At 57.1% G+C, this 11825-nt stretch overlaps 1 protein-coding gene across 1 annotated transcript in view; it reads right to left on the bottom strand.

Annotated features, from left to right (window-relative positions):
• Positions 1–6746: 6746 nt before the first annotated feature.
• Positions 6747–11825, bottom strand: part of ALKBH5 (alkB homolog 5, RNA demethylase) — a 22821-nt gene continuing 17742 nt past the window's right edge. Inside the window, exons 3-4 of the mRNA XM_007448386.1 lie at positions 9255–9410; positions 6747–8464 (exon numbers count right to left, since the gene is read on the bottom strand). Of these exons, the coding sequence (XP_007448448.1) occupies positions 8287–8464; positions 9255–9410 (334 nt within the window). The 3' untranslated portion in view covers positions 6747–8286. The remainder of the gene's footprint in view (positions 8465–9254; positions 9411–11825) is intronic.

Raw genomic sequence — 11825 nt, 5'->3', positions numbered from 1 at the left:
GTCTTTGAAAGGGGACCGAGTCAGCAGGCAGTAAGCAGCCATGCCTGCCCCACCGCACACCCACAGCTCACAGTCTAGGGGAGCACAGAGCCGAGTGGAGACCACAGCCACCCGGAGTTCGCTGTGCTGTGATGGGGACACCCGGGGGTGGTGGGAGCCCAGAAGAGGCATCTGACGCAGGGTAGGTGCCCCTGGAGGGAGGGGGGCAGTTCAAGCTGGGCTGTAATGGGTGAGCAGTTCAACGGTAGAGCGGACAGAGGGTGGAGAGGGGGGGCCCAGGCAAGCAGGGGTCCTCAGAGTGTCAGAACTCCCCCGACACCTATGCGAACACCCATGGAGTAGGGCCCCAGGGCCTGGATTTTAAACCAGTCCTTTCCCAGGTGACTCTAAGGCCCCAGCTTGGCCCCATCTAATCAGGTTCAAGGGGTTAAATGGGTAAACTGAGACATGAGCAGACAGGCCCAGCCCATCCACACGTGGGGCAGGGTTAGGAATGGCACGGGGTGAGTGTGGGACACCAAGGACGGATTGCTTGTGCTTCCCCTCCCCCCCCCCACCGTGAGCCCGGGCCCAGGTGTATGATTACCATGGTCACAGGGCAACAGGGCCACGCCTGCTCATTGCTCAAAGCAGGAAACAGGCTCTGGGGAGCCCAGGCAAGGGCATGGACACAAGGTCTTCAGTGACCTCAGGCGGCCCCCACACCTGTCCTGGAGGTTGGGGGGACGATGGGGGCAGGAGGGCGCCTGAGTCAGCAGCACTCAAAGGGAAAGCCGGTCCCTCTTGCAGCCTCCCAGCCTCAGGTCAGCCTCAGGCCAGGGATGGGCTGCTACCTTCTCGGCATTTCCGGGGTGGGGTGGCCTCTCCCTACACCCTCCTCCTCCTCCTCCTTCTCCTTGGCCACCCCAGGGCCCGCGCCCAGCTCTGAGGGGGGACCCAGGTCTGGCTTCAAATCCCAAGACATCCCCTTGCTAGCTGGGTGACCTCAGGTAAGCCACTTGTCCACCTTGGGCCTCAGTTTCCCCATCTGTAAAATGCAGTAAGGACTAAATGAGATGATTCCAAACAGGCGTGGAGCCCAGGGCCTGGCAGGCTCTGTACCTAGTGAGCCAGCCATTCCTAGACTCTGGCTCATAACTAGCTGCCTCACCATTCTTCAAACCTACCAGACAGGCTCTGCCTTGGGACCCCTGCACTGGCTATTTCCTTGCCTGGGACGCTTTGCCCCCAGGTTTTCACTTAACCAAATCCCTCCGCTCCTTTTGGTCTTGACCTCATGACACTTGCTCAAGGAAGCCCCCGCCCCCGGGCCTCTCGATTCCTGATGCCTCCTTGCCTGTTGCTCTCTGCCTGCCTCTTCTCACCCACCGTGCATCTGACTTCTGTGTACATTACTTGTCTTCCAGCTTGAGAATGTGCTCTCCGAGGGCTCAGTTCTTAATGCTGCTGTTCACTGCTGTGTCCCCAGTGCCTAGAACAGTGCCTGGCACACAGTAGGTACTCAACACATTTAAAAAATAATGTACGGATGAATAAAAAAAGGTCAGAAGCAAATGCGACAAACTGTTAACACGTGTGGGTGGTGGTAGCGTGGCTTCCCAAGTATTTTTCAGTGTGTTTGAAATACTGCATTAAAAATACAAAACGTAGGGCTTCCCTGGTGGCGCAGTGGTTGAGAACCTGCCTGCCAATGCAGGGGACATGGGTTCGAGCCCTGGTCTGGGAAGATCCCACATGCCGCGGAGCAACTAGGCCCGTGAGCCACAACTACTGAGCCTGCGCGTCTGGAGCTTGTGCTCCGCAACGAGAGGCCACGACAGTGAGAGGCCCGCGCACCGCGATGAAGAATGGCCTCCGCTCGCCACAACTAGAGAAAGTCCTCGCACAGAAACAAAGACCCAACACAGCCAAAAATAAATAAATAAATAAATTTAAAAAAATAAATAAATAAAAATAAAAAATAAAAATAAAAATACAAAACGCAAATAACAGCAGTCCACACCGTTTGGGAGTCAGAGGTCATAGGAGATGGTGGTTGAAGCTTGTGGCGAGGCAGGTGCAGAGTAGGGGTGTCCCCGAGCCAGGCTGGCATCCTCAGAGGCAGGCGCCCCCATAGATGCCGTATCTGTGCTTTATCAGCCTGAACATTGCGGTGACACTTGGAGGTAGGTACAAGGACAGCCCACTTCACAGACAGGAAACGGAAGCTAAGGCCCAAGGCCACCTGTGGAGAGGAGGGAAGAAGGGCGAAAGCCCCGCGGGGAGGCCGAGTAGGGGCAGCCAGGGAGTGGGAGGGAAGGCGGGACAGCCTGGGCCAGGGAGACGGCCCCGCCTTCCAGGAGCTGGCCCAGATCCTGGCTGAGGCCACGACCCTCTGCTGCCGCCCAAACCACACAAGCAGCTTCTTCCTGGCGGCTCGGCTCCGGGGGGGCCTGGCAGGCCCCGCGATTCCTGGAGTGGAATCTGGGCTGGGGGCAGGGCAGGCAGGGCCTGGGTGGGAGGAGATGAGGGGTCCAGCAGGGTGGGGGCTGCCTGGGAGAGCACCGGAGCCCTCATCCTGCATGGTGGCTTTGAGGGCCCAGATAGGGGAGGGGCAGGGGCAGGGGCTCTGGGGCCCACGGAGGGTGAGCAGTGTGTTGGGCCTCAGGGAAGGGGCCAGGCAGCGGGAGGATGGGGCAGACCCAGCATGTCCTCGTTTTACAAGGGAGGAAACCTGAGGCTCAGAGAGAAGTGACCTGCCCAGGGTCACGTGGGGGACCACACAGGGGTCTTTGGACCTTCAGCCCAGAGCTCCCTCTCCAGATGCAGGGCTGCCAGGCCTGACACCTGCCCTGAGCCTGGGTCTGAACTGCTTTTCTCAGCTCACACTGGGTCACAGGACCTGGGGATTTGGAGGCACCGGCCCCCTGCAGGGGTGTCAGGTTTGAGGCTCCAGGAGATTCTCAGAGGCCTACTGGAAGGTGGGGTTCTGTGCTTCATTCGTCTCTGTGGCTGCAAGTTCTAATCCTGCTCTGCCATTTCATCTTTCTGGGCCTCAGTTTACTCATCTGCAAGATGGGGGTGAATAGTAATTGCTACCATTTATTAACACTGAGCAGTTGATCTGTACCAGGCACCAGTCATTCCTTTCATTCTATGCCTATCTCACAGAGGAAGAAACCAAGATCCGAGAGATTTAAGTGACCTGCCCCGAGTCACACAGCTAGTACATGGCAGAGTCAGGATTTGAGCCTGGGCCCCAAGCGAGGTATCAGAGGTTGTGGTGAGAATTAAATGAGACAGATCGTAAAGGGCCTCACTCACGATGAGTCCAGAGAGGGTGGGAGTCAGGTCCTGGTCTCCCAGCCTGCAGTGGCAGCACTGGGCCACACACAGAACTCCCTGGGCTGTGCTGAGGGAAGCCAGCGGTCCACGGAGCCCAGGGCAGCCCTGTCCCACAAGGTGGCTTCCAGCAGGAGCCGCCTAAGGCAGAGGGCACTGGCAGCGCAAAAGCTCGGGGGACAATGCCCAGCGAGTTGGACCGCCCTGCACAGCCGCTCACCGGGGGCGCCCTGGCTGAGCAGGGTGGCAGCAGTGGGGAACCCAAGTTCTTGCCCCTGGGACCTCAGCTCCCCATCTAAACCAAGGGAGGGCTGTGCCCCGCCCACTCCGAGGGAGTGGGGACTCTCCGCTGGGACTCTGCTGCCGCACTGTGGGCACCGGAGGGAGTGCGCCAGGGAAGGCCCCGACACCCAGCTGGAGGACCCCAGGCCCTCCGTTTGGAGCCCCTTAATCTCTACAGGTGCCGTGCCTGCCACGCTCCTTCTCTGCTCTCAACACAGCAGCCTGCGGGACCCTAACTATGCCTGACCACATCCTCCTCTCCTCAAAGCCCTCCGTGGGGAGCCGCTTGCAACTGCCAGTTGTCACAGTTTAAGAATCTTTGTGAGCTGGCTGTTAAACACAGCCATTGTTTAAAAACTAACTTATACTGAAAACAGAGGTAAAGTTCACAACTAAGCACTTCCTGGTTTACTTCGTTTCCCTCCTGTCTGTTTTTCTGCATTACACTGGCTGCATCTGTGTGGTGGAGACACTGTGATAACGGTGCTCGTGGCTGTGCTTGGAACCAGCCAGAAGGGAATGTTTCCACGGCCACAAATTAGGCTGGGTTTACCACTCGTGTTCTAGACCCGTGCCTCCAACAGAGACACAGTGCGAGCCACACATGTAATTTCAAACTCCCTCGTAGCCAGACTTAAACAGTAACAGCAAACAGGTAAAATTAAATAGCATACTTTATTTAACGCAGGTATGTCCAAAATATTATCATTTCCATGTAATCAATATAAAGTAACTAATGATATTTTTTACACTCTTTTTTTGTACTAACTCTTCAAATTCTGGTGTGTTATTTTACACTTAAAGCACAACTCAATTCAAACCAGCCACGTTTTTTCAGGTGCTCAACAGCCGAGCTTCCAGTGGCTAATGTATTGGACAACACAGGTCTAGACTTAAGAAATGGGTGGAGAAAATATTAACGATGCAGATTAAATTTAAAAGTAATACTGAGGCTGAAACATTTCAATCCTACTAACAATCTGTTCATCAGTGAGTAATCAGTAGGTCATGTATCAAATTTAAGGACAAACTTATTGGGAAGAGAGCAGGGTAGTAGTAGGCTGAACAGTGGCCCCCAAAGGTATCAGGTCTCAACCCCTGGAATGTAAAATTTTTTTAACATTTTTTAACTTTGCCGATGTGATTAAAGATCTTTTCATGGGGAGATTATTTTTGGTTATCCAGGGAGGCTGTAATGAGGGAGAGGCAGAGGAGATCTGGGACACAGAAGAGGAGGCCGTGTGGCCATGGAGGCAGAGACGAGAGTTATGTGGCCACAAGTCAAGGAATGTCAACAGCCGCCGGGAGCTGTCAGACGCGAGCAGGGGCCTGCCACACTGATTTCAGCCCAGTGGTGGTGATTTTGGATTTCTGACCTCCAAACTGTGAGAAAATAAACGTCTGTTGTTTTAAGCCCCCGGACGTGTTGCGATCTGTTTCAGCAGCCACAGGAAACTAATACAGGCAGATGGGATGCAGCTCCGTTTACCATATTGTGGCTGAATCACCACCACAGGTGAGCTACAGATACAAGAACTCAACAGTCAATAGAAGCACTCTGTGAGAGACAGCTGGCTAAACAGAACTTACAGAGTACTGGTTTATTACTGGTAATTTATGTGCTACACATCTATCAGTACGATCTACAATAACCGTGTGTGTGTGTGTGTGTGTGTGTGTGTGTGTGTGTGTGTGTGTGACACACACCAGGTTGTCCTGTACCCTCAGCAGAGCTCAGCACAGATACTCGTATTTTTTGAATGAATGAATGTGACTTTGGGCCTCAGTTTCCCCCACCACACAACAGGATTATAGGAATGGGATGGGCTCCCCAGCTGGGAAGGGCTGGGGCCAGATGTTGTTAGAGCACCTCTATATACAAGCCTGGGCCGGGAGCAGAGATGGGACTCAGCACGTGGCGCAAACAGCTAGCTAGTGCCCCAGCAGAGGGCTGGGAACACTCAGGTTCAGGGACTCAGATGCGGCCCCCGCATCTGCTTGGGAACTACTCAGAGGATTCTCACAGTCCCAGAGACGGGGTGCCATGGAACCAGGGACAGAAACCAGCGCCAGAGACACAGCACGACCCCCGAGGGCTGGACCCCGTTCCTCTGGCCTCATCCCTCAGTCCTCAAGGCAAAGGGCCTCCTTCACTCACTAGGAAGAACCCAGGTCTGGCTTTGTGGAGAATCCCTCGCGGCTCCCCAGCCCTCCGCACGAGCCCCCATCCCGTGACCCGAGTCAGGGGCTCAGGCACGGTGTGGGTGACCTTTCCCTCAGCTCCAATGTCTCCTCTCCGGGGCATCCAGGGCCCTATCCGCCCAGCCCCGTGGCTACCCCTGCAGGCCCAACTGGCCACCCCACCCCCCACTTCACATCCTGTCACTGATTTGCAGGCCTGAGCCCTGGCCACTCACTCGCTCCCTCTAGACTCTCCCCTCCCTGTTAAATGGGGAGTTAAGTGGCTTGCCAGGTTTTCACAGCAAGAATTTGGCCAAGCAGACTGGCTCTGGGCACTGGAGGTGAATGAGGGAGACTCTAGACCAAAGCCCTTGACCAGGACCTGGGAGCCAGGTCCAGGATCTGGAGGGACTAAACCCCCTGGACCCCACCCCTACTCTACCCAAACCCCTCTGCCTCAAGCCTGGATCTGCATCCACCGCTCTACCGTACTCATCTTGAGAGCAAGGGCTGGAAGGGTTTTGCTCACTATGGGGCCACAGTAAGGGCTTGGCCAGCATATAGCAGGAACTCCAGAATTTGTTTAATGAGCAAAACCACCTACGTATTGTCTACAAAGGCCAGGCCCTCTCCTGCCTTTGCTCGTGCTGTTCCTCCTCCACTGGCCCGCAGCCTCTCTGATCACCCCAAGGAAGACGGGGCTTCCAGAACTCAGCACAGTAGGATCCTGGCTCCTGTGGGCACCTGGACATACGGCTTAGGAATTCCATCCTCCTTGCAGTTGGAGAAAAGACAGTGGGCGAGCCCGTCCTCAGCCCTGCGCCAGCAACTGCTCCTCTCCTCTGCGGCCTCGGTGGGCAATGAACTCTGCCCCCCCACCCCCTTCAGAGTTTCAGGGCAAAACAAAGGGATTAAGGGAGAACCAAAGGCAAGTCCTCTCTTATGACAGCATCAGACAACCGTTTCAAAATATATTAGATTTGGTTTTTATTGTAGAGCACACATATCAGGGCAAAGTGCTGCACACACAACTACAAATCATTTTTGGGAAAAAAGCTGTAAAAAAAAAAAAAAACAAAACTGCAACTGCAACTGCTTTAGTTATGCAGTCCCGACTTGAGGAATCCACACTGGCAAAGGAGTTCTGGCCCCTGAGAGGGGGTTCTTGATGGTGGCTGCCCCCCAGCTTTCTGCAGCCTCTTCTGTAAGACTAGCCCCCTGGGATGGTAGCAGCCTGGGGACTGGGAGGGCCTCTGCTCTCAGCAGGCCTGGGTCTTGGCCCTGGCTGGCAAGAGGACATTCCTAATGAACCCAGATCAGCAAAACCTTGCAGCCTTCAAGGATCTGAGCAGGTGGAAACTGCCAAAGACTTCACTTATTTTTTCCCTTTCACTATTATTTTTTAAAGGACCCTTCCTTCCCCAGCTCTCATGCCCCTGAGGCGGAGGAGGCACCAACCCAGTCTGCAGGCCTGAGCTCTGGCCTTGGATGCATCCGGCACGCGGACAGAGGGGGCGGGCAGCTTCCTATGTGGACTGACATAGGGAGAAGGCCCAAGGAGGGCCGATGGAGAAGAAAGGAAAGGGAAAGGAAAAAGCCAGGAGACCAAAGGAAAAAATGAAAACTCAGAACAAAAGAAAACAAAAACCCTACCACACACCACAACAATTTTCCATAGCCCAAATGCTAGACTCAGAAGGACACCAGTCCCTCCAGCTAGAAACAATTCCTAAAACTGCCCCAACACGGCAAGGCTAACTGTTCCACACAATCACACGTGTATGCTTAAAAGGAGCAACCCAGCAAAGAGGCAGGCTCCTGGCAAGAGGTCAGGACCACTGCAGCCGGCCCCTGGGCAGCCCAGGGACCCGTGGGCAGAGCAGGCCAGAGGGCATGCAGGAAGCCCGGGGTCTCAGCCAACTGAACAGCTCTGGGGCAACAGGGGCTGGCACTACCTAGGCCTCTGCCCTGTCATCCCTAACAATTGCTGCAGGAGGAGGGGGTATCTGCGGGAGCTGCTGGGGCCTGGAGAGCAGGTGAGGGGTGGGAGGGCAGCAGGCCCCCTGCAGAGCCGGCAAGACCTCAACCCAAGGCAGACAGCAGTGGGGGGAGGGGGAGGAGACTGAACTTCATTTACAAGACTAAGAAGATTTACATTTAAAGCAAAACAAGAATTCTTCTAAACCAAAACATCTTGTTGCTTTTAAATAAACCCAGCCTGACACAGCCCCACGTGAGGACAGCTGCCCCCCACGCCTCCACTGGCCACTCCAGCGTGAGCTTCTGTGCCTACAGATGCCAACAGCCTTTCCATCCCGGAGGAAAACCAAGAACACGAGAACCAGGTCCTGGCCAATTCTGTTCTTCAGCCTTAACAGGCAACAAACCAAGGGAAAAAATATAAGAATCAAAAAAAGAAAAGGAAAGGAAAAAAGCCCCTCAAAACGCAACAAAAGGAGGGGCAGCTAGTGAGGATCAAGCCGAGTCCCGGAGGCTCAGGCCTCAGTGCCGCCGCATCTTCACCTTGCGGGCGGGGCTGCCCGCCGCCTCCGAGCAGTCCTCCCCGGGCTCGTAGGACTTGCGCCAGTAGTTCTCCGAGCTGAGGCTGCCCCTCCGCCGGTGTGTGGGCAGCAGCACCGAGCGCCGGTTCTCCTCCTTGTCCATCTCCAGGATCCGAGGCCTGTGAGGGAAGAGGTGGGGCAGGCGTTACCCAGAGACTGGCCCAGGGCCACCCCAGCTCAGCAGGTCTCCATGGAGGGGGGTGTGGGACAGTGGCAGAAGCACTGGCCCCGTGTCTTTCTTTGCCCAGCAGGTGCCAGTGGTCAGCCCTCGTCTTTGAGACATTCCCCGGTTACCCTGTGGGGTCCGCTGGGCTCTGAATCTGGTGCCCCAGGACACCGCCAAGGCTGCCGGGCAGAAGACGGCTTTCCTATCACAGCCTCAAGCCCCTGCCTGGTTCTGCCATCCCCCTCGGCTTCTCAGTCCTCCCCCGACTCCCACTCTCCCTCTTTTCTCACCAACCCCACCAGCCCTGAAACTACCAAGCTCTTGCTGTCTCCGGCTCTCAGCCCATACGGCAGCCCCCGCCCAGACTGCCCCTCCCATACATCCTCCCCATCCTTCCAGCCTCAGCTTCAGCAGCTTCCTCAGAAACCTTTCTGAAACGGGCCCCTGCTCTGCGACCTTCCGAGGCCTGCACTTCCCTGCTAACGTCCCATGTAACCCACCGGAGCGTGTGTCAGGGAGCAGAACCAGGGAAGGCGTGGGAAGGCACACAGCGTTCCCACAGGCGGATGGCCAGGGCTTAGTCGAGAATGCCACCAACCCCAGGGAACCAGACCGAAGGCACTGGAAAGGTGGACAATGCCCGGCTCCTAACCACCTACCCCAGGCTTCCCACCCATCTCGCCCTGCAGCCAGGCCGTGGCGCCTGCTTTGCTGGCCTGTGTTGAGGGACCGCAGCTGAGTACCTGTGGGCAGCATCAGGGTCTGCCTTGCGGTGGGACCGCTTGGGTTTCAGAGCAGGGTCCCTGTTGTTTCCGGACAGACGATCTGAGGCATAGCTGGGTGGTAACACGGAGCTGCTCAGGGACTTTGTTTCCAACCGGGGTGCATCTAATCTCGTCCTGCAAAGGAAATGCACCTGGCGTCACCAGCGGGCCTCTGGGGTGGGTGTGGCCCCATTAGACCAATTCTTTCTCTGGCCGGGCTAGGTGGAGGCCAGCAGTCTCTGCTCTGAGGTTCAGTCTCCTCATGGTTCACCTAGGAATTGGTCCAGCTGACTTGCAAAGACCGTCATTCCCAAGTTCAGGCTTAGGAGTCGGGGACGGGAACACTTCTGTTTGGAGACTTCCAGTGACCTGCTGCCCTAGGGGAAGGATCCCAGGGCTCTCTCAGCAGGACGAGGCAGCCCCACCTCACCCTCTTCCGGCCCAGAGATTCTCAAGGGACAGCTACTGCACCTGCCAGAGGACTGAGGGCCCCACTGGTGGGCACCAACACACTCCAATAGACACATCCACCCCTGCCTGAAACACCTGACAGGAAGGTTCCCCTGGTCCAGGCCTGTGGAAGGACTGGAGGGGAACAGAGTTAAGAGCTTCCCTACCCTTACACGGGGACACCAAGGCTGTGGTAGAGCCAGGAGGAGGGCCCAGACCCAATCCCATATTCACGCTTGGCTCTGGTCCCAACACAGCCACCTGGCAGCTTCTGCTGGTTCCAGGACACTGACCAAGCCAAGGCCAGAGGGCTTCTGGAGGCAAAGCCCCCACCTAGCACTTGGAACACACCACTCAGTCGAGGAAAAGCGTGTAAGTATGGAGGGGGAAGAAGGGATGGAGAAACTGGGTGGGGGTAGCCCAGGGCAGCGATCCGAGTCCTTTAGGAAGTCAGGCCAGGAGGAAGCTGGCCTGGGAAGCCTCAAAGAAGCCCCAAGGCCTCTTGTGGGGTACAGAAGCCAGCAAGTCAGGCCGCTGGCAGCAAGGGGCAAGAGAGAGGCCTGGGGCAGGGAGTGATGGGGGCACAGCTGGCAGAAGGCCCTGGAGGCATCTTTCCCATGGGCTGCTGGCCACAAGGGAACAACTGGGTTCTGAGGAAGAAGGTGCTATGGCTCCTCAAAGGACATCCTCACAAGAACGCTGGGGGAAGAGAGCAGAAGGCGAACCCAAGAGCTGCCTTGGGTTCTTGGGAACGACTGCGTCCGGTCCTCATAACAGAAGGGAAGACTAGGTCAGTCAGGAGGGAAGGCACGTGTGCCGGTAAGTCCTGGGAGAAAAGTCTAGTCCAGGTGAGACTCCAGGCCTCTTAGATAGGGAAGCCAGAAGGGCCCAGCTGCACTTACTGGCCCACCAGCCTCGGCCTCCACTCTGGGGACCCCAGGCTACAGGAGACAGGACCTAGGAGCAAGAGGAAGACCCAGCCCTGAGGCTGCCACTCCGAGCACAGGCTTGTCACCATCCCTTTCAGGGCCTGTCTCCCGCTCTGAGCAAAGGCCTCTTTCAGTTCTGAGGGTCTAGAGACCAAAGACAAGTCGCCTCCTTCAAGGCTAGGATCCTTTCGAGGGGCACTGCGAAGAGGTGGTGCTGGGCACACCCAGACCTGAGGGTGGGAACCAGAATCACCGAAGCCCCGAGACCTCTCGTCGACCAGGCCAGGCCTCAGATCCCTGCGCCGAGAGCTCACACCAAATGTGACATGGGCCAAAAAGCTCGACTCAGAGGACTCCAGAGTCTGAGGACTCGGGAAGGAAAGCACCCCTCCAGCACTGCTGAGCCGAGCTGACCCGAAGACCCCGCGGGTGCCGGGAGCACAAGCCCAGGGCAGAAAAGCCCGTGTGGGCAGGACCCCGCGGCCCAAGACCGTGAAGTGGTTTCCTCGGGTGAGGGAGCAAGGCCAGAGGAGAGCAGCGCCACCAAGAGGAGAGCCTGGCCCACACACCTCCAGGGCTGGAAGGCACATCCTGCCACGCAGGCACGGCTGGCACACACTGAGCCCTGGTGGGGCCCGCCCTTCCTGAGCTGCTTGCGACTAGGGATGCCGGCCCGGGCAGCCGGGGGCAGTAGTGGGGGCCCCTCGCTGTGGGTCTGGGACTGCTGGGGAGGCTGGGGAGACAGGTGGGACCAGCTGAGAGTGGACAGAAGCCAGGCACACAGACAGGCTCTGTGTCCCTCCAGCTGCCTGAGAGAAAAGACGGAAGGCGCAGCTCCCCCCACAACAGCTCTGCTACCGTCAGGGCCAGCCCTCAGGGAAGGGGTGATCAGAAGCAGCCCCACCAGAAACTCAGCCTCCCACACCCACTTTGGGGGCAGTAGGAGCTCTGGGGCCCAAAATGGCTCCCAACACATTCCCTGGGGCTGTTACAAGTACGTCTCAGAACGCTGGAGGAGCTCTACTTTCGAAAAGCCCCCAAGCTGCAAGAAGCCGGGCTAGAGCCAGATGCGCAGCCCAGAGCCCACCAGCAGTGTGCCTTCAGAGCACACCCCTCCCCTCTTAAAGGGCAGCCAACTCCCAGGGAGCAGGCCAGGGTTCAGCGGGCAGAG

This window comes from Lipotes vexillifer, unplaced genomic scaffold, assembly GCF_000442215.2.
Source record: "Lipotes vexillifer unplaced genomic scaffold, Lipotes_vexillifer_v1.1 scaffold533, whole genome shotgun sequence".
NCBI classification, from domain to species: Eukaryota; Metazoa; Chordata; class Mammalia; order Artiodactyla; family Lipotidae; genus Lipotes; species Lipotes vexillifer.
The sequence above is the reverse complement of the archived record's forward strand: the minus strand, read 5'-3'. Positions and strand labels throughout refer to the sequence as shown.